The sequence below is a fragment of the Phoca vitulina genome, unplaced genomic scaffold (assembly GCF_004348235.1).
Source record: "Phoca vitulina isolate PV1807 unplaced genomic scaffold, GSC_HSeal_1.0 scaffold13, whole genome shotgun sequence".
In the NCBI taxonomy this organism is placed as follows: domain Eukaryota; kingdom Metazoa; phylum Chordata; class Mammalia; order Carnivora; family Phocidae; genus Phoca; species Phoca vitulina.
Genome location: NW_022589716.1, coordinates 482,598 through 504,101, shown reverse-complemented (window position 1 = coordinate 504,101; position 21,504 = coordinate 482,598). Strand labels below are relative to the sequence as shown.

The 21,504-nt window shown below is 49.1% G+C and overlaps 2 protein-coding genes across 4 annotated transcripts; one reads left to right on the top strand and one right to left on the bottom strand.

Moving 5' to 3' along the window:
• The first annotated feature begins 1,037 nt into the window (after positions 1-1,037).
• On the top strand, positions 1,038-18,279 carry SLC1A6 (solute carrier family 1 member 6). 3 transcript variants are annotated; one of them, XM_032412283.1, is made up of 10 exons: positions 1,043-1,819; positions 6,990-7,201; positions 7,348-7,485; positions 9,064-9,268; positions 10,055-10,097; positions 10,600-10,943; positions 13,478-13,711; positions 14,909-15,103; positions 15,898-16,032; positions 16,841-18,279. In XM_032412283.1, the coding sequence occupies exons 2-10, from the start codon at positions 6,997-6,999 to the stop codon at positions 17,034-17,036; spliced, it is 1,695 nt and encodes a 564-aa protein (XP_032268174.1). In that variant the 5' UTR covers positions 1,043-1,819; positions 6,990-6,996; the 3' UTR covers positions 17,037-18,279. The 3 variants fall into 3 exon arrangements, with proteins under 3 accessions (XP_032268176.1, XP_032268174.1, XP_032268175.1); XM_032412284.1 differs by lacking the exon at positions 1,043-1,819 and adding an exon at positions 1,955-2,007; XM_032412285.1 differs by lacking the exons at positions 13,478-13,711; positions 14,909-15,103; positions 15,898-16,032; positions 16,841-18,279 and having other exon boundaries at positions 1,038-1,819; positions 10,600-10,947.
• Positions 18,280-18,653: 374 nt separating this feature from the next.
• On the bottom strand, positions 18,654-21,000 carry LOC116636986 (olfactory receptor 7C2-like). The gene has a single exon (XM_032412164.1). The coding sequence runs from the start codon at positions 20,483-20,485 to the stop codon at positions 19,529-19,531; it is 957 nt and encodes a 318-aa protein (XP_032268055.1). The 5' UTR covers positions 20,486-21,000; the 3' UTR covers positions 18,654-19,528.
• Between the last annotated feature and the right edge of the window lie 504 nt (positions 21,001-21,504).

Sequence of the window (21,504 nt, the reverse complement as noted above, 5' to 3'; positions counted from 1 at the left end):
GAGCATGGATCCTGCTTAAGATTCTCTCTCTTCCTCTGCTTCCCCCCTCACGCTCTCTCAAAAAAAAAAAATTTAAAAAAATTGTAAAGGGGTTCTGAGAACCAATCATTTCAGAACTGCTCCGATTTACTTATTATTTACATATTATTTTGTGTAAAAGAGCAAGGGGAGCTCTGTCGTCTTCCCTGCTCAATCCCTGGCTTCTAGCACAGCCTAGCCCACTGTAGACACATACTAAATATTTGTGGAGTGAATGACTGCAAGAGCTAAGAGCTCTAGGCTCAGGCTAAGAAACGGTGCAGAATCTTAATGCACAGCCAGTGACAGAAAAAGAGAGGGTGGGAGGTTTCAGGGAGGAGTTGCTGGTGTGGCCCAGGAGAACCTGACATCTAGGGCAGGGGCTCAACCTTAGCCACACACTGAAATCACTCAGGGAGCATGAAAACACACTGATGCCTGATCCCCACACCCAGGGACACTGATGTGATTGGTCTAGGGTGCCACTTGGGCATCAGAATTTTAAAAAAGTTCCCCTGGTGATTCTAAGGTACAGCTAAGTTTGAGAACCACCTATCTGGGGGGCGGGGAGTACTGTCAAGGAGGAGAGTCCAGGTAGTATAAAGAGTTGGAACCGAGGTGGTTGCTCCCTGCCTGTGTGACTTTGGGAAAGTTACTGAACCTCTCTGAGTGCCTGTCCCCTCATCAAATGGGGGTAGTGGTATCTACTTCAGTGGGGCGTGTAGATTAACTATAAACAAAAGAGCCTGCCTAGACTAGGAAGTTGCCATCAACAGCTGTTCGGTAACAACACCACCAGTAACAAACGTATACTGATTTTTATGATCTGTGCGGCTGCGCCCTCAGCTCTTGAAAATGGCAGTTAGCTTTCAGGAGAGGCGGGGGAGGTTGAAATCGACCAAATTGGTGTCATTTGAGAAGAAACGCAGGATCAACTTTGCCGGGTGTACTCTAAAGACAGCGAAGAATAATATTAATTACAACAGTACAGGAATTATTCGTCTCCCATTTGTACGATGCTTCACGCGGCTCGCAGCATTTCCACACTCAGGCACTTAATTTTTCTCAGCTTTAATTTTCTGTGGGGTCGGCCAAGTCATCTCCGTTGTTCCAGTAAGGCCAGGCTCAGAGAGGGAGAGGGGCTGGCCCAAGGGCACACAGCGGCCGAAAGGCCAAGGCCCGGCTGTGCACCCGAAGGGAGAAGCGGGGCAGCGGAGCCCACGTGGCTGCCGGGGGCACCTGGAGGCTGGCCCCCGCGTCTGGCCCAGACCTCCTCGGGGGGATGCGGGCCCCGGCCCAGCGGTACCAGAGCCAGTCCCGACGCTCTCCGGGGACGTTCGGACCTCTGGGGGCCCGGGGAGGCGCGGGAGGCGGGGGCTCGGAGGCGCGGCTCCAGGGCGGGGGCGGAGGCGGGACGCGGGTGAGGCCACCCACCTCGCCCAGCCCAGGATCCCCCTCCCTCCCCACCCGCGCCTTGCCCTTCCTCCCACGCGGCGGCAGAGCCTGGGCTCGGCGCGGGGGAGGCGCGGGGCATCCCGGAGGGGATCCCGCCCTCTCCCCCCGGCCGCCCCGCGCCCCCGCACCCACGTGAGCGCAGGGCCAGCCCGGATCCCACCCGCTGCACAGCGCGTCCCGGCTCAGCGCCCGTGCCTCCGCCGTCCGGTCCCCGTGCCAGCGCGGCGCCATCCCTGGCGGGTCCCCGCTGCTCCGGCCGGGCGCTTCGCCGGGCTCCGGCACCTGCCTCCGGGCGCAGCGCACAGGCCGAGGCGCGGGCAGGCCGCCCCCGCCACTCCGGGCGCAGGTGAGTGGGGACAGCGCGGCTCCGCTCGGCCACGGGCTCTGGGGTCGGGGCGGGCGGGATCCGAGGCGGGCTTGGCCCACCCTGGGGTCAGGCGGGTGGGGGGCCCCTGCGTCCGCGTTCCCAGCTCTCGGCCGCCTTTGTCTCAGCTGCCCCTCAGCATGGTCGCCGCCGCTCATCAGGTCGCCCTGGTGAGTTTCCTACCACCTTAGCTATTACCCGAGCTCTCACTGCCCGTCTCCCTCCTCCCCATCCCTCTGTCCGTGGCCTCAATTCGTGGGCAGGTTTCCATCTCTGTGCGTGACGCTTCCTCCATTTCCAGGGCTCGGTTCCGCTCCCTATCAGGGTGTTTATTTCTCCAACTCCGGCCAGACCTGATTGTGACCGAGACTTTGGCCACCGCGGCACCGGTGCTGGGTGGGAAGTTGTGTGTGGGGTGGTGGTGGTGGTGTGTGCGAGGGACGCTGAATTTATGAGTGGGCTTTCCTTCCTAAAGAGGTGTGTGGGCTGGATGTTTAAATGTGGGAAGGAATTTGAATGTCTGAAGTTTTGTGTCTGGAGTCCCAAGGTGTGTGTGTGTGTGTGTGTGTGTGTGTGTGTGTGTGTGTGTGTGGCAACACTACGGTCCTTTCTGTATGGAGTTTCATTTCGGAAGGGGAATTGTTCAGGGTCTGGAAGGGGTGTGTGGGCTTGTGTGTCTGAAGAGTTGTGTGTGTGTGGCTGTGTGTGCGGTTGTATTTGTGTCAGTTGCACACAAAGGTGTGTGAGGCTGTGTGTTTGAAGGTGTGTGTGATATGTGATGTATGTGATTTCTCTCCTCCCTTTCCTTCCCCTGCTCACTCCTCTGGCTAGCAGAGTGCTGAGATAAAATGTATAGGAAGCATACATTTGCTAACCAAGCTTGCTTCAGTTTTAGGATGTTAGGAGCCCTTCCTTTCTTTCCTTTGGCTCCAAGGGTGGGGTGGCCGGCACATCTCATCACATCTGAGAGTCTGGAGGTTGGGGGAACCAGGTGGGAGACACATCCTCAACTCCTGCAGAGACTGGGGACACTAGAAAGGGCCACTTCCCGAGCAGCAAGCCTCAGAAACAGGGTCAAGAGAATGCCTAGGACCAGGAGAAACTGGAAAAGAGAGAACCCAGGGTTCAGTGTTTGTCTCTACCCTCACCTGTGTGTCTGTTGGGTTTCTGCTTTTTACCAACCACAGTTGACATCTATTTTGTGCCCACCAGGCACTGTTCTAAGCGTCATGTGAATTGGGCCATCTAAGCCGCACAGAAAGTGACCAGCAAGGTGGAGGGAGATTTGAAATTAAGAGCTCAGGTATGCTCTTCTGTTAGGCCAGGGGCTAGCAAATTTTGTCAGTAAAGGGCCTGAGAGGTTGTATTGCGACCCATATAATCTCTGTCCCAACACCCCAGCTCAGCTGTTGTAGTATGAAAGTAGCCGTAGACAACACGTAAGAAATGAATGTGGCTCTGTGCCAATAAAACTATTTATAAAAGCAAGCAGTGGGCCGGACTTGGCCGTCGGACTACGGTTTGTCCATTCCTGCACTATTATGTGCTACTTCTTGTAAGGAAGGGAAAGGAAGGAGACAAAACTAGTTCTGGACCTTCTGTGCCTAGTTCGGATCTCAGCTGAACATTCCCTTGGGACCCACGGGTAATTCTGTGCTACTGCTTGGTGACTGGGAACATACATTCTGGAGAGAGGGAGGAATTAGGAGTTTCCTGTATAGTTTGTGGTCCCACGTCTGGGATTTTTCACAGCCAGGTGCGAAGCAGCACTATGGTTTCAAAGTGATGGACCCATTTGGAGCAGGACCCCAACTGGGGTTTGGCATTGACAATGGGGGCTTGGACCTGGAGGAAGCAGGCCCTGAAAAGTTGAGGCAGGTGTCCCATCTTTTGGATATGGGGGGATCAGAAAAGGGCAAGGAAGACAGTGACCCCAGAAAAGTCACTGCACAACCAGTGGTAGAAAAAAAAAATTCCAAGGATCTACCTATTGGTGGAACTGAGACGTCTCCCAGATTCCCAGACTCCCAGCCCTGACCTGGGTGAAGTTCAGCACAGGGACAATATTGACTGCCTTCCTTTGGCTTGGAGAGTTTTTTCTAAGAGCCAGATAAATCCAGTGTATTTGTCGGGAAACAACACACTCAAAAAGCAGAATTGGAAAGAGCTTAAGTTAAGGACTATTTACAAGGATGTGAGCAAAGTTAAGGGAAACCAGTAAGGTTGATGTAGTAACACTCAGGGACCAGCAAGAGTGGGGGTGGGGGGAGGGGAAGGGACCAGGAGGGAGGCAGGGAGGGAGCAGGACAGGGCCAGAGCCTTGGCTGCAACAAAGGATTTTTTAGTTGAAACATATTTGATATATAACATTGTATAAGTTTAAGGTCTGTACCATGTTGCTTTGATACATTTATATATTGTAATACGGTTGTCATTGTAGCAATAGCACCTCTATCCGGTCAGGGGAGCCAAGAACACCCAATGGGGAAAGGATAGTCTCTTCAACAGGTGTTGGGAAAACCGAATAACACATACGGAAAAATGAAATTGGTGACGAGCACTGGGTGTTATATGCAACTATTGAATCATTGAACACTACATCAAAAACTAATGATGTACTACACAGTGGCTAACTGAACATAATAAAAAAAATGAAGTTGGACCCCTATCTTCCACTACTCAGAAAAATTAACTTGGAATGGATCTGAGCCTTAAACATAAGTCCTGATACCATAAAACCCCTAGAAGACAAAGTAGGGAAGAATTCTGCTCCTTGACATTTGTCTTGGCAATGATTTTTTGCATATAACACCAAAAGCATAAACAAAAGCAAAAATAAACAAGTGGGACCATTTCACACTAAAAACCCTCTGCACAGTAAAGGAAACAACAAAATGAAAAGGAACCTACAGAATGGGAGACATTTTTTGTAAACCATGTATCAGATAAGATACATGTAAAGGAAACAACAGTAAAGGAAACAACAAAATGAAAAGGAACCTACAGAATGGGAGACATTTTTTGTAAACCATGTATCAGATAAGAGGTTAAAATCCTAAATATATAAAGAACTCCTACAACTCAATAACAACAACAACAACAACAATCTGATTAACAAATGGACAGAGGAACTAAATAGACATTTTTTCAGAGAAGACATCCAAATGGCCAATAGATACAGAGGATTGACAGGAGCTGTGGCCTTAGGCAGAGGAACACAACCACGGCCAAACAGAGGTGTGGCAGGAGGAATGCTCCTCCCATTGGCCGTTCTGCTGCTGCTTCTGGATAGACCAAAAGGGAGCCAGCAGGCAAGGGATCCTGGGTAATGCCACCCCTGGTGGTCAGCCGTTTGCCCCCCGAGTAAATCTACAGGGTCAACAGTATTCCCAGGATGCCTGGAATGTGGGCACTGTCACACTTTTTTTTTTTTTTTTTTGCTGTGAGATCATTGCAGGCCAGGCTGCCTATCATTCAAGAATAGGATGTCCAGGGGCGCCTGGGTGGCTCAGTCGTTAAGCGTCTGCCTTCGGCTCAGGTCATGATCCCAGGGTCCTGGGATCGAGCCCCACGTCGGGCTCCCTGCTCCGCGGGAGGCCTGCTTCTCCCTCTCCCACTCCCCCTGCTTGTGTTCCCTCTCTCACTGTGTCTCTCTCTGTCAAATAAAGAAATAAAATCTTAAAAAAAAAAAAAAAAAAAAAGAATAGGATGTCCAGTGCCCAGGGCCCATGATACTTTTAGGGATCCACAGAAATGTTTTAACTTATTATTTTATTTTATTTTTTGTTTTCATTTTTTTTTTTTAAATCAGAAGAAAGAACTACACTTTTAGATCAAAGAAAATGGTTGAATGTATAAGGTTAGGTGAAATTCACATAACAGAAACCCAACCATTTTAAAGTGGTGTCAGTGGCATTTAGTGCATTCTCAATGTTGTGCAACCATTCCCTCTATCTAGTTCCAAAATACTATATTCATTTTTATAACAATTCAGTTGTAAAAATATAATTTAATATTTTAATATATATATGTATATATTTTAATGGAGGAAGGAGTCCACAAAAATAAAAGTTCCTCTGGCCCATGAAAGTCACATTTCCAAGCTGCCTGATACATGTAAGGTGTTTAGTTGATAAAGGATAGGCAGGTTTTTATTTTTACATACATTTCATTTAATGTGTATTAAAATATAATTTGCATTTCAAGTAATGATCTTTTTTCCATTTAAGATATATATATATATATATATATATATATATATATATTTGAGAGAGAGGGAATGAGAGACAGCAAGAGAGGGAACAGGGTCAGAGGGAGAAGCAGACCCCCCGCTGAGCAGGGAGCCCGATGTGGGACTCGATCCCAGGACTCCAGGATCACGACCTGAGCCGAAGGCAGTCGCTTAACCAACTGAGCCACCCAGGCGCCCCCAAGATATATTTATTTAAATAAGTAAATAAGGTTACAGGAATGCGGTCAAATATAGAGGAGACACAAAAGTCTGCAGTTTGGGAAACACCCAGAGAGATTCTGAACATCACATTTCCCTTCAAAGATGGACCCTGAAGAGTCACTGGGGTCAAGGATTGTCACCATTTCCTTCCCAAGGGATCCCACCTCCAGCCGCTCCGCTCACCTGAGCACTCATGCAGGGCACTTGTATTTATTGGGTACTCACTGTGTACCAGGCACCTGCTGATTTTGTCGTTGTGGAAAGGCCACTTGTCAACACCACCAGGCCAAACAGCAAACCGTATTAATTTGGGGGGCTAAACCCAGGGTGCCTTGTCTGGGGCTCTGCATGTCCAGTTGGCGCTGAGCAAAGGCCGGCCAGTTTGGTTTGTGAGCTGGGACAGCCCCCAGTTGCTTGTGAGGATATGAAGTAGGGAGGGCTCTGGAGTCAGGGAATGGCAAGAGCGTCATGTCCGGGAACGGATTCTGGAGATCTGGACCCTTTTCTGCCAAGAGGCAACCTCTCAACCCCAAGCAGTGTTCTCAGGTGTCCCAGCACAGCCTCACCCCAACAGGTGGACATTGCCCCTCCCCTGTCTGGATTCTCGGAGTTCCTCGCCAGCTTCCTCCGCCCTTTCCCCTGCCCCCACAGCCGCCCTCTGTCTTGTCCCTTACCAGAAGGCCCCTCTGTCCCCCGCAGATAGACCATGAGCAGCCACGGGAACAGCCTGTTCCTGCGGGAGAGCGGCCAGCGGCTGGGCCGCGTGGGCTGGCTGCAGCGGCTGCAGGAGAGCCTGCAGCAGAGAGCGCTGCGCACGCGCCTGCGCCTACAAACCATGACCCGTGAGCACGTGCTGCGCTTCCTGCGCCGGAACGCCTTCATCCTGCTGACCGTCAGCGCTGTGGTCATTGGTGAGCTGGCTGGGGGGCGGGGACCCCGGAGAAATGCCCTGCACGCGCACATCGTCACTCCGCCCACTCATTCTCACCTGCAAGAGCACTTGCCACCACCCATCGGTGACCCGAACCACTCCACAGAGCCCTCCTTTTGGTCCTAGGGGTCAGCCTGGCCTTTGCCCTGCGCCCGTACCAGCTTACCTACCGCCAGATCAAGTACTTCTCTTTCCCCGGAGAGCTTCTCATGAGGATGCTGCAGATGCTGGTGCTGCCACTCATTGTCTCCAGCCTGGTCACAGGTGAGAGAGCCCAGGCCAGTGTTGGCCTCCGAGACCCATCCCGGAGCCCCAGCTCAAACCTGGAGCCAAAGCTATCGCAAGCATGGGATCACCTCCCTATCTTAGGACCTCAAACACGAAGCCTGCACCTAGCCCCGAGTTCTTGGCCAAAGCCCAGGTCTTCATCAGACCAGGTTCCAGATTCCATATGACATATGCCACTTATCTCAGTAACTCTACCATGCTTTTCCGTGTAGATAAAATACCAGCCTGCCAGGAGCTTACCATCATCCAAAGGTGAAAGAAAGGCTGTGATAGGGCAGCCAAGGAAGATAGAATGGCATCAATGGTCAGGGGGTGGGATGTGGATGAAGGTATTGGAGGTGACAGGATGGTGGGTGGGGGCTGGGGTAGAAATAGGGATGGGTTATGCAGAGGTCAGCAAATTTTTTTCTGTAAAGGGCCAGATAGTAAACATTTTCAACATTGGGGGCCATACCATTTTGGTTGTAACTACTCAGTTCTCCTATGGAACAGCTGCAGACTCATCTGTAAACAAATGGGTGTGCTTGTGTTCCAATAAAACTTTATTTACAAAAACAGGCAAGGGGCCAGATTTGGCGCCTAAGTGGTTGATTTGCAATCTCCAGATTTGGGGACAGGGATGAAGATAAAGGCCTGAAAAAGTGGTTTCTTGGGTTGGGTTTTGCAGAAGCAGAGCCTAAGATGGGGTTATTTGCACAAGTGTTATATCAAGGGATACTATTCAAGAGAGACCCATGAGGAAGTGAGGGGAGCAAGATAAGGCAGGGAAAGAATCTAAGCTGAGATGTGGATTCAGAAGGCTGGCTTCTCAGCCTTATCCCATGGAGGGCTCTGGAGCAGGAGTAATGCTACAGAATTGTTCTTCCCAACTCTGCCCTCACCCAAGTCAAAGGAGCTGGCCTTTTGAATCCCTGTACCAGGCAGCCTTTGGCTTTAGGTCTTCCATGGGGTATGTAGTGTTTAGATCATATATGTAGGTAAGCACTTAGCTCAGTACCCAGTCTAGAGTAAGCATTCACTTGTTGGCTGCCATTATTACGGTTGGTACTGTTGCTATTATTCTTAACTATTATCACCCAACGCAGCAGCTGAAGGGCAGGTGTGTTAGCCTGGTAAAGAGCTTTGGCTGGAGCACCAAAAGAAGTATCTATCACAGATAGTGTACAGTGAGTTGGGCTGGAGGGAGATCTAATCTTGGGGTCAATAGCAGGATGAAGAGTGGAATGAAGGTGACGCCATTGGGTAACGTAGGCATAAATGGAGGATGGGGTGGGAGTTGAAAAGTTTGGCTTGAAGTAGAGGGAAGGTAGGTGAAGTGGGGCTTGGGATAAAGGATGGGGTGGAAGGTGTATATGGAAACTAGAATAGGGGTAGAAGAATGATGAGAGGGGTCAAAGGATGGCAGTGTGGGCGCTGGGGTGGGGCACAGAAGGAGGAGATGCTTGGTGGAATGCTTGTTGAGCTGGTGGTATGAGGGAAGTAGAGCTGATGGATGGGACAGTGGGTGGTGGGGTGCAGATGGCACTGCTCAGGGCTGCATCACCTGTCCTCCAGGTATGGCATCCCTGGATAACAAGGCAACAGGGCGGATGGGGATGCGGGCAGCTGTGTACTACATGGTGACCACGGTCATTGCTGTCTTCATTGGCATCCTCATGGTCACCATCATCCATCCTGGGAAGGGCTCCAAGGAGGGGCTGCACCGCGAAGGCCGCATTGAGACCATCCCCACAGCTGATGCCTTCATGGACCTGGTCAGGTGACGCCCTTTCTAATTTTGATGGGAACTCTGGCCCTAGATGCAAGAAGCCACACTCAAGGAGAGACAAAGGGGACAGGCTGACTCAGCCTGGAAATGCAACACCCAAGTTGAACCTAGTTTATTGGTACCCATTTTCTGCCCTGGAGCCTTGCACAAATTCTCTGAGAGTAGCTGACTCCTAGGGTACGATCTTTTGGCCCTTAGACTCTGGAAGTTTTAGCTGCATCTTGAGATGGGCTCAGAGCAATGGTGTTTGATGTTCTCAAGCTCCACTGGAGGATGAATGATTCTTTTAAAGAAGCAAGATTTTGCCAGCCAGAATCAAGGCTTGCCAGGTTCTCCCCTAGTCATTGACTTGGGGGAAACCCAGATCTAAGGTCCACAAGTTATCTGTGTTTTTTGAGGCATCACTGACACATGTGTGTGAATTGAAGTCTGCGAGGTAGCATAGGGTTCTATGGAAGGGCTCAGAGAGGCCTGGATTTGAGGCCCATCTGTACCCCTTATGAGCTGTGCAGCTTTGCGTAACTTCCATAAGTTCTCTGTGCATTGGTTTCTTTGTGCATAAAGTGGGGATCTCAGTAGTGCTCACTTCTAGAGTTATTGTAGTGTTTAGCTCATATATGTAGGTAAGCACTTAGCTCAGTACCCGGTCTAGAGTAAGCATTCACTTGTTGGCTGCCATTATTACGGTTAGTACTGTTGCTATTATTCTTAACTATTATCACCCTGGACTCCTTCCCAAGGTCTAACCACCTCCCTTCCTCTGATGTTTTTCTGCAGAAATATGTTTCCGCCCAACCTGGTGGAGGCTTGCTTCAAACAGGTCAGGGGAAGTGCACAGTGTGGTCAAGGAGGTTTGGAGGGTGGGGGGAACTTGCTGCCAAGCGAGTGGTCCCGGGGTGAGGGATGGGAAGAAGGGCCCGCCAGAGCAATGGGCAGGGGTTTTTGGAAGAGTCTGGGAGAAAGAATGTACCTCGCATTGGTGGAATGATCAAGGGAGGATAACAGAAAATGACTTAGGCCAAGAGCTGCCTGGGATGGTGCTGAAGGAGGAACCAGGGCATCTCGCCATAGATGGTTGAAGAGAGAGGCCCCCAAATATGTTTGAGCAGGGAGCTTTGAAAAATGCAGAATCTATACTCATTCTGCCACGCATTGGTTGCTCACTCCTTCATTCATGTATTCCTTCACTCGTTCTTCTATGCATTGGTCAAGTCCTCTGAATAAGACTCTCCATGGGTGGCAACCAGGAGTTGGTGTTCTAAATAAACTTCTTCAGGAGATTCTGATGAATTGATTTTGGTCCCGATCTCTCCATATTTCAGTTCAAGACGCAGTATAGCACGAGGTTGGTAACCAGGACCATAGTGAGGACAGAGAATGGATCTGAGCCGGGCACCTCCATGCCTCCCCCATCCTCAATGGACAACGGAACTAGCCTCCTGGAAAATGTCACCTGGGCCTTGGGCACCCTGCAGGAGGTACTCAGCTTCGAGGAGACTGTCCCTGTGCCTGGCTCAGCCAATGGCATCAATGCCCTGGGCCTCGTGGTCTTCTCTGTGGCCTTTGGGCTGGTCATCGGTGGTATGAAACACAAGGGCCGAGTCCTGCGGGATTTCTTCGACAGCCTCAATGAGGCTATTATGAGGATGGTGGGCATCATTATCTGGTAAGTGCTGGGCTTTGACGGGGCTGGCAGGTGACGGCACATGGGAAGGGTGGAGCCGGGACTGGGAAGTCAGGCTGTGGGGCAGCTGCTCAAGGGGCCATTGGGACCATTTGGCCGAAGTCATTCATTTATGTATTGGTTAATTTGCTCATTCATACATTCACTCATAAACTCATTCACAGACTCATCCATGCATTAATGAAGCCAGTGATTGATTGACTGATTGATTTATCCACCCCGCCATGTATTCATTCAAGCTCATTCTTTGGCCCACTCATTTATCTCCGCATTAGTTATTCCATTCGCTCCCTCATGTATTCCCTGCATTCATTCACTTAACACACTCATTCATTCACTCACCCATTCATTTGTGTCTCATTTGCTCATTTTCTTATTCGTTTATCCACTCACTAGTTATTCCTTAGTTGATGCATGTGTGCATCCATTTCACCATTCTCTATTCCTTTACCAATTCCTTCACTCATTCAGCAGACATTTTTCTGGGCTAACTTTGTCTGGAACACAGGGATACACTGAATTCAATCCCTATCCCCAAGAAGCTTATGAAGTCTTGGAGGAGACAGACAGACACTAGATAAATGCAATACAAGGTGGAAGGTTCTAGAGCAAAGGGACATTCAAAAAGAGTTGGGAACTTGGAGAAGTGAGCAGCCAAGGGAGGGATATGCAGTGAACTCTGCCTGGGAAGGTGAAGAGGGAGTTATGGAAAAGGTCACCTCGTAGTTGGGTCTTGAAAGGCAAGTGGGAACCCAATAGGATGGGAAGAGGAGAGAGGCCCTTCAAGCAGGGGGAAGAGAACATGCAAATCCTGCAAGAGCCTGAGTTGGCTGTAGAATGGTGGGGAGTTCAGGGAGGTGGGAGCACAGGGTAAGTTGGGAGTGGTGGTGCAAGATATTAACAAGACTGTCTAGTGCCAGACTGGGGGAGACTTTGTCCATAATCCCCAATAATTAGAAAGTTGTGTAGGGGGTTAGAGGCCAAGTTTAAAGCTTGGAAAAGCAGCTGAGTGGAATGTGAGGGGGGAGCTTATCAAGGATAGGCAAAAAGACTGACAAGATGGAAGCTCGACGGAATTGGAAACCATAAATTTATAGTGGTGTTATTGGCAGAGTTTATCCAGATGTGCTGGCTGGGTGAGTGTAGAAGGAAAGAAGCCCCGTGCGATTGACCTAGGGTTGAGGAATTTTGTGGGGGATGAAGAGGAAGGATGAAGATGAGGGAGCTGGGGAGGGGGTTCACAGAGCAGTCATAGAGGTAGGTCTAGACTGGGAGACAACTCAGCAACCTCCCATTGGGTCTCACCTTGAGCCCAGCTGAGCCCAGGGGAATACAGATGTGGCCAGAAAAGTGCCCCACATCCTCCTTCCCACCACCTCAGGGTGGGTCTCATCATTTCTGACCCAAGCTATTGTACCAATTTCCCAAGAGGTCCCTACCTCCTCCAATGCCTCTACCATGAGAACAACCAAGCGTAGACTTCAGTTTCTAAAGAGAGAGGAGTAAAACCTGAAGCCTGGTGATGGGTGAAAGAAGGCACCACTGGCAGGAACTTGCAAGACTAAGATGCGCTGGTTTGTGGGGAGCACAGGTGAGCCCCTGATGAACTCACTTCTGTCTCCTCTCACTCGCCGCTGCAGCCACACTGGTCTGCTCTATGCTCCTTCAGCACTTGTAGCTCATGCTTATTTCAGGGTCTTTGCACGGTGCCTGCAATGCTTCCCCCTCAGATAGATGTGTCCCTTCTCATCATGTAGGCCTCTGCGTGAATGTCAGGGCTCCAGGGAGGCCCTCCCTGACCATGCATGCTGATGCAGCCCCACTCAGGGGCTCTGTTTTGCAGTTCTCACCACCCGAAGTTTTTAATTAGGCATTTCTATGTAAACTGCGTGTTTCCCCCATTAGAATGTAGGCGCCACAGGGGCAGGGACTGTGTGACTGGAGCAGAGTAAGTGCTCAAGAAAGTGGTTAAATAAGTAGATGATTTGATAAGATGCGTGGTTTGGGTTGTCTGGGGGAAATTCAGGTGAAATAGCTCAGGGCCGGTGAGTGAGTGAGAATATGCACTTACAGAAAAGAGAATAGGGGCATCGAGGTTACACATTTAGAGCAAACAGAGTTGGAGGTGGTGAATAAGGGAAGTTTGAAGGCCAGTGATAGGGAACGTCTGGGCCATGTCTAGGGAAAGAGTCCCGAAGACAGGGACTATTTGGGGAGGGACTTGAATGGTGGAGTGGAGGGAAGAGAGACCTTACAAGATTGTATGCCCTGGAGTTGTAGGAACTTTTCCCTGCTGTTCTGGGTGTGAACTGTGGGTGAGCAGGAAGAGGCAGTGGGATATGTTTGTGGGGTCCGTCCCTGTTTGTCAGTGTGGGGAAGGTTGGGGCAGAGTAGGGTGCTGTACGGTGGGCGCTGTCTGGCTCCAGGGGCTTATATGGGTAAAGGCTTGGGAATGCCAGCTCTGAGCTCTAGGGGAAGTCATGAGGGAGCTCTGACAGGTGTCTGGCTTGGCCTAGGTACGCACCTGTGGGCATCCTGTTCCTGATCGCTGGGAAGATCCTAGAGATGGAGGACATGGCCGTCCTGGGGGGTCAGCTGGGCATGTACACCCTGACCGTCATTGTGGGCTTGTTCCTCCATGCTGGTGGTGTCCTGCCCCTCATCTACTTCCTCATCACCCACCGGAACCCCTTCCCCTTCATCGGGGGTATGCTGCAGGCCCTCATCACTGCCATGGGCACGTCTTCCAGGTATGGCTTCATCCCTCATCCCCGGTACTTTTCTGAGGTTCGCTGTGGTTCACAGGCTCTCCTAGGAGTCCTGCCCCTCCTCCCCCTACTGAACCTTGTCTGAGCTGTGCGGTAATGTCAGTGGCTCGTGAAGGTCTGTAGGTCAGTTGACACCTGGGTGCCGATCTTTGTCCCGGGCTGGCTCTCCTGACCTGTTTTCCACATTTTCTTTTTCTCTGTTTTATATGGAGGAGAACCAGCTGCCAATTTTGAGGTTAGGACTAAGGTTCCAACATGCCCCATATTCTCTCATTTTCTAGCTCAGAGTCTCATTTCCCCTTGAGATGGTCTCTGGGAGCTCACTTGGCTTTTTTCTCCTTTTTTTTTTTTTTTTTTTGTGGTTTTATGGGGTTAATAAAGAGCTTCCCTTTTCCCCATCATCCAAATTCAAAACAGTTTGAGAAGTATCACAAGAGCCAACTGGATGGAAGAATAATATTATTGTTATTACTCATAATGCTGCCTGGAGAATGTGCCTTTTGGTCTTTGGCCAATAGGATTGGTGCCATTGTAGCCCAGAATGAAACTCACCTGATCACCACAGGGCTGGATCCCCAGATGCCTTCTCTGTGGGGCCAGGCTTCTCACTGCATGACATCAAGCTGACCAGGCAGAGCACATGTTTCGTGGACAGGCCAACTCCAAGTGAGATGTCCACTCCTTCAACTAAACTCACCAATCAGGTTGCTCTTCCCCTGCTGGGGAGTGGTGGGGGGAGAGACCAGGAGGGTTAGTGTAGCTGAGGTTGCTCCCTGAGCTACAGGAATGGGGATTAGGGGTCCATGTAATACTTCTCTCTTAACCCTGAGGGTGTGGGAGGTCAGCAGACCCCTAGTCCCTTCTTTTCTGGGAGTGGAAAGGTCATTAGTGGCATGAACAAGTGTCTAGTAATTAGCCTTAAACTATTGGCTTTAAGTGGGTCAAAGAGACCTTCAACCTGGGGGACCACCATTGCTGTGTGCTTCTTGCATCATGAGGAGCCCTTCTTCCCTGTGCACAGTTACCATCCTCTGAAATGTTATACACCCACCATCCTCCCTTGCTCTGGCTCCCACCTGGTCTCCCAGTGTTCTCAGCAGAATCCCTCCTTCGGTCCATGGCTGCTCCAGCCCCACCCTGCCACCCCCTGTTCTCAGCCTCCAGGGCTCTCTCCCCTAGCTCTGCAACACTACCCATCACCTTCCGCTGCTTGGAGGAGGGCCTGGGTGTGGACCGACGCATCACCAGGTTCGTGCTGCCCGTGGGGGCCACCGTCAACATGGACGGGACCGCCCTGTATGAGGCCCTGGCTGCCATCTTCATCGCCCAAGTCAACAACTATGAGCTTAACCTGGGCCAGATAACGACCATCAGGTGAGATGGTCTTGGGGGGGATCTGCCAGCAGGTGAGACCTAAGAAGTCATTAGCTTGGCTAGGGGTGGAGGAAACCTCAGCTTGAGGTCAAGGGAGGCTTTGAATGTTGGAGGGAGGATGTGGGAAGAGCCCAGCCTCCCATGCCAAATGAGGCTAAAGGTAAGACTTTGCAACCTGAGGCTATCGGAAGCTGCCAGATGTTTCAGTCCCATCTTCTCTCACATGGTATGGTGGGAGATCCCTTTGCCCCGTGTTTTCCAAAGTATGGCTGGTGCGTCCTAAGAACCTGAGGCTCTTATAAGAAGGATGGATCCCTGGGTCTCATCACCCAGAGGTTCCAATGTGGTCATTATAAATATAACAGCAAATATCACCTCCTTCAGGTCTTTGCTCCAGTGTCACCTGCTCAGGGGAGTGTTCCCTGAATATTTTATTTAAAATTGCATGGTTTGGACTTTCACAGGCCTAACCATTTCTCTGTTGCACCATCTGCCTTAGTATATGTTTTAAGTCCTCATCTTCCTTATTCTCTGCCTCCCCTACTAGAATGTAAGCTCTGTTTGGGCAGGGTTTTCTTCTAAGGGAGTTTCTGCTAGGTGTCTAGCATGTAGTAGATGCTCAATAAATATAGGTTGAAAGAATACATTTATTGAAGGCTGCTTTTTATTTTCAGGCACTTAATTTAAGATGTCCCAGGGAACCACCTCTTCCCTTCTGTTGTGCCCTTTCTCACTCTCTTCCTCATCTTCTCCTTCCCACCTCCTGCCTCCCTGTGTTCTTTGTCCATGTACAGTATCACGGCGACAGCAGCCAGCATTGGGGCTGCTGGGATCCCCCAGGCAGGTCTGGTCACCATGGTCATTGTGCTCACATCGGTCGGCCTGCCCACTGAAGACATCACGCTGATCATAGCTGTGGACTGGTTCCTGTGAGTGTTCTTCAGACCCTGGTGCTATCTTTCCTCAAACCCCCTGTTTTCCTTGTGAGACCCCCAGCCTATGGGCCCTCATTCCAGCAAGGACACAGAGTTCTAGAATTTTAGAGTAGAAGGGGAGCCTTGGAGAGTACTCCAAACCATGGCCTGTAGATCCCAAATTCCATAGAGTTAACCTTGGGAAGTAGGATGGGGAGGAGATGAGCAAGGGGGGCTTTACATATGAGCCTGAACAGCTGTTGTACCTGCTTTATGGAGAAGTCACAAAAAGGCGATCTGTGGGACAGAGCTGGCGATCCGTGGGACGGATCCGTGGGACAGAGCTTGCAAGTTTTTGTTATTGTTGGTTTATGTTTTTAATTCTCAACTTTGAAAAACAGGAGGTTTACATTAAAAAAATCTGGACTTTCCTTCCCATTTGGGAGCTGTCAGGTGGACCTGAGTCGCATTTAGACAGTCTCCAGTCTGGCCTGATTTACTCACGGTGGTTATCTTCCTCATCCTGTATGCTGTTCAGCCCACAACCCCTAATTTTCTCTATCAGATGTTTACATCCTTAAAAAGAAAGAATTGCATTGCTAAGATAACATGTGAGCCTATCGGAGTTGATCCAACCTGCATCTGTTAGGAGGGGAAGCTGAGGACATCAAAGGGGAGGCACCTGCTTGAGGTTATGTGGTCGTGGATAGAACATGAGTCCCAACACCCAGGCACAAGGAAACCCCACCCTGCTGCACCCTCTCCTCCATGAACTCTTCAAACCTCAGCTAACCGTGGCTTCTCTCTCCCCACCCTTCCCCAGTGACCGACTTCGCACAATGACCAATGTCCTGGGGGACTCTATTGGAGCAGCCGTCATTGAGCATTTGTCTCAGCGGGAGCTGGAGCTGCAGGAAGCCGAGCTCACCCTCCCCAGCCTGGGGAAGCCCTACAAGTCACTCATGGCACAAGAGAAGGGGGCGTCCAGGGGACGGGGAGGCAACGAGAGTGCCATGTGAGGGACCCCCAGCTCTGCCTCCCAGAGAGGAGGGAATGGGGCTGGGGTGGGGGGCTCCTAGGGAAGACCTGCTGCCCGAATGAGTGTGCACTGAACACACATGTTCTGTCTGGCTTGTTTGGTGGAAACCGAGATAAAGGAGCAGGAACGAAAGGATGTCGAAGGCCTCCATTTATCTCTGAACGCATGGGGAGAACTTGTGGAGGGCAGTGAGCAAGGCGGGGAGGAAACTGGGACTGGGGGTAAGGGCAGCTTCAGGTCCCACAAGCTGAGCGGTCAGCTCATGTTATTTATTTTCTCAAAGAGCAGTGGAATTGAAGGAGGTAAAGGAAAACCACCATTTATTATAATAAAACAATGTTCATGACCTCTGTGTTGGGGGTCCCCAAGACCTTCAGTGATTTGCTAGAAGGACTCGTGGAACTCGGAAAAGCTGTAATGCTCACATTTATGACTTACTGCAGTGAAAGGATACAGATTAAAATCTGCAAGGACAAAAGTTGCCTGGAGCAGGGTCCAGAAGACACCAGATGTGGGCTTCCAATTGTCCCCTCTTTGTGGAATCCCATGGACGCCCTTAATTCTCTCAGCAATGATGTGTGACAACACGTATGAATACTGCCAGCCAAGGAAGCTTACCTGAGCCTTGGTGTCCAGGATTTTTATTGAGGGTCTGTCTTGTAGGCATGGAGTGCTTCACTATTCATTCTTCAGCCCCCACAGAAGTCAAATGAATATAGTATTGCCCAGGGCCCCAGGTGAACAAAAACAGTCATTCACCACATATTACATTGTCAGCCTAGACGACCTGGCATGGCTCAGGACCCCAGGTTACAAAGACACTTTTATCAGGGAGGATATTCCAAGGACTCGGATTATTTCCCAGGAGCCAGTCAAGGGCAAGTCCTTTCTCTGGAATATGCAGGCTTTGAGTACCCCTAGCCTTCCAAGTTAACCCTTTACTTCGTACACACATGGCTGGGAATAGAGGAAGCAGCTCGCCATGGGGATGAGTAGCTGCATCTTGTAGTCCCAACTCTTGACCCCTGAAACCAGTTGGCTCAGATACCCGCATGCTGGCCCCAGGAAGCTCTGTGTCTCCTTACTACACAGGCAAGCCTAATGAACTAGGTGGGACATTAAATGAGACCTTAATAAAACCTTGGGGGAAAACACAAGTAAATAGAGAGTAACATGATTCCAGATGTCATGGGTATAACTCAACTCTATAACGCTTTTGTCCGGGAAACACAACATTAGCTTTTTCTTTTTTTTTTTTAATTAAAAATTTTTAAAAAATTTTATTATGTTATGTTAATCACCATACATTACATCATTAGTTTTTGATGTAGTGTTCCATGATTCATTGTTTGTGTATAACACCCAGTGCTCCATTCAATATGTGCCCTCCTTAATACCCGTCACCAGGCTAAACCATCCCCCCACCCCCCTCCTCTCTAGAAGCCTCAGTTTGTTTCTTGGAGTCCATAGTCTCTCATGGTTCATTGCCCTCTCCGATTTCCCCCCCTTCATTTTTCCTTTCCTACTATCTTCTTCTTCTTCTTCTTTTTTTTTTAACTTACTATGTATTATTTGTTTCAGAGGTACAGGTCTGTGATTCATCAGTCTTAAACAATTCACAATAGCTCACCATAAACATTAGCTTTTTCTAAATCAAATTAACTTCACTTGAGCGCCTACCTCTCTCAAGGGGGAAGGGACCTTCAAGTACAGGTATGTTTGGGGATGCCTCCTCCCCCATCATTTAGGATCCTAAGAGAACCCTTGGGCATACGCAATTGAGAGAACTTGGAAGAAGGGATCCAAGAATTCTTTAACTTATTTGCAGTCACCGTGGAAACATTTGTGTCAGAGATTGGAAAAGTCCATGCAAAGGCAAGAAGCTTATAAAACATCCTACTCCACATTTGACTCTGGGGAGCTTTGCCTGGGATCCCAGTCTCAAACCAGAATTTCTGCCTCTAGCCCATAATCAATGGTCTGTGTCTGCAGAAAGCTTCTTGTGGGAGCAGGGTATATTAGTTTGCTAGGGCTGCCATGACAAAGTGCCATAGACTGGGTGGCTTAAACAAGGAATTTATTTTCTCAGTTTTGGAGGCAAATCTTTGACTTGATTCCATTCACATAACCTCAGAAAACATCTCTCTAAATGAGTTTGCAGGGCAACATTTCCCAGTTAGGCACACATCCTATCACCTTGATGATATCCATTAAACACATGAGATTTGATTTATTTTTTAAGAAATCCAAACCATCACTGAAGATTACTGAGAAAATAGCAGGTTCTATTAATATCAAGTTAAAATGACTAGTTACAAAATGAAAAAAGGAATCCATGGAACATGAAGAAAAATAGAGGGCAGGGAAGAACCAAGGCAACTCTTGCTTGGAAACATGTAAAATTAGGAAAAATAAAAATACTGCATGAAGGAAACTAAGATTTGTGGTCCTCAGTATTGTGTGCCTAGCTATTCAGGAGAATCCTGTAATGGTCCCAATGCTGAGAGGCACCACCCTCCTGAGGAGCGTGCCCAGGGCCCCCTTCATGTCCTTGTTCCTCAAGCTGTAGATGAAGGGGTTCAGCATGGGAGTGACAATGGTGTACATCACCGAGGCCACCAGACTCATCCTAGTGGATGAAGTTGCTGCAGAACTGAGGTAGACCCCAAGGCCTGTGCCATAGAACAAGGAGACCACCGAGAGGTGAGACCCACACCTGGAAAAGGCTTTGTACTTGTCCCTGGCTGATGAAATTCTCAGGATGGAGGAGAAAATCTGAGAATAAGAAAAGAGAATCCCAGAGAGAGAAAAAACACCTGGGACAACAGTCACAAAATACATCACTAAGTTTAGGGTGTCAGAACAGGCAAGCTTCAGGACTTCAGGAAGATCACAAAAAAAGTGTGGGATTCCCATGTCTGTGCAGAAGGACAGCCTCAAGAGGGTCAAGGTTTCCAACAGGGAGCCCATGACACTGATGCACCAGGACCCCAGGGCCAGCAGCCCACAGAACTGGGGGTTCATGATGACCGAGTAATGCAGGGGCTGACAGATGGCCACAAAGAGGTCATAGGCCATCATGGTCAGGAGTAAATTGTACAGGCATCCAAACACAATGAAAAAAAATATCTGACTGAGACATCCTTCATACGTTATGGCTTTGCTGTGAGTCTGGATGTTCTGGAGCATCTTGGGGATGGTGGTGGAGGTGAAACAGATATCAGCAAAGGACAGGTTGGAGAGGAAGAAGTACATGGGCGTGTGGAGGTGGGAGTCTGAGCAGATGGCCAGGATGATGAGCAGGTTCCCAGTGAATGTGACCAGATACATGGACAGAAACAACCCAAAGAAGAAAGCCTTCAGGTCCAGGTCCTCTGTGAATCCCTGGAGGAGAAAATTCCCAACTCCTGTTTGGTTTCCTCTTTCCATGTGGCTACTGGGTTTGCCCAGAAGGAGGGGAAAAGCAAGACAAGATTAACTCCAAATAAGCATTCCCCAGAATGATAGAAATTTCCTTAATCCAAACCCAGGGGATTCATGAAGTCATTCATTTGACTAATGATTGGCTTTCTTTGCTGACAAATTGTGGTTACCATCGCTACCTGGAAAAATTGTCTCTAAGGTCAGTGGTTCTCAAATCGTGGTCCCTGACTAGCGTCATCAGCATCACCTGGAAACCTGTTGGAAATGCACATTTTCAGGCCCACCTGACCTAATGAATCAGATGCTCTAGGTGTGGAGCCAGCACTCTGTGCCTTGATAGGCCCTCCTGGGGACTCTGATGCACATCCAAGTTTGAGGAGCTCTGCTCTATGCTTGTCTGCATCTCTACGTAGTCATCCCTGATGTCTGCTCTTGCACTTTCTGCTCAGTGCTTGTGGGAATGGGGAATTCCCTAATGCCAGGCAGATCTTCTAATCTTTGAAAGGTTCTTTCATTGTACTGCCTTTCTGTAATTTCTATATCTTAGCTCGTCTGGACCTTGGGTGTTCCTTCTGCTAAAAAAATTACCAATATTATTATTTTTAATTATCATTTATATTTCATTTATATTATCTGTGTCCCTATACAAATTCAGCAAAAATGGAATTTATAAATATAGTGTCCTAGAGTTTCTTATTTACTTATTTATTTATAAATTTTTAAAATTATTTTCTAAATTCCAGTATAGTTAAAGTACAGGTTTAGATTAGTTTCAGGTGTACAACATAGTGATTCAACAATTCTATACATCTCAGTTCTCATTATGGTAAGTGTACTCCCTAATCTCCTTTACCTATTTCACACATCCCTCACCCACCAACCACCAGTTTGTCCTCTATAGTTAAGAGTCTTTTTTTGTTTGTCTTTTTTTTTTCTTTGTTTTTTAGTGTGTGTGTTTGTGTGTGTTTTTAGTTTTTATTTAAAATCTAGTTGGTTCACACACAGTGTAATATTAGTTTCAGGTT

Excerpts from the sequence above, each read along its gene's own strand:
- SLC1A6 (XM_032412283.1), top strand. The coding sequence starts at position 6,997 with ATGAGCAGCCACGGGAACAGCCTGTTCCTGCGGGAGAGCGGCCAGCGG. Across the intron at positions 10,098-10,599 it reads TGGAGGCTTGCTTCAAACAG|TTCAAGACGCAGTATAGCAC; the intron begins GTCAGGGGAAGT and ends TCCATATTTCAG. Across the intron at positions 16,033-16,840 it reads ATAGCTGTGGACTGGTTCCT|TGACCGACTTCGCACAATGA; the intron begins GTGAGTGTTCTT and ends ACCCTTCCCCAG.
- LOC116636986 (XM_032412164.1), bottom strand. The coding sequence starts at position 20,485 with ATGGAAAGAGGAAACCAAACAGGAGTTGGGAATTTTCTCCTCCAGGGA.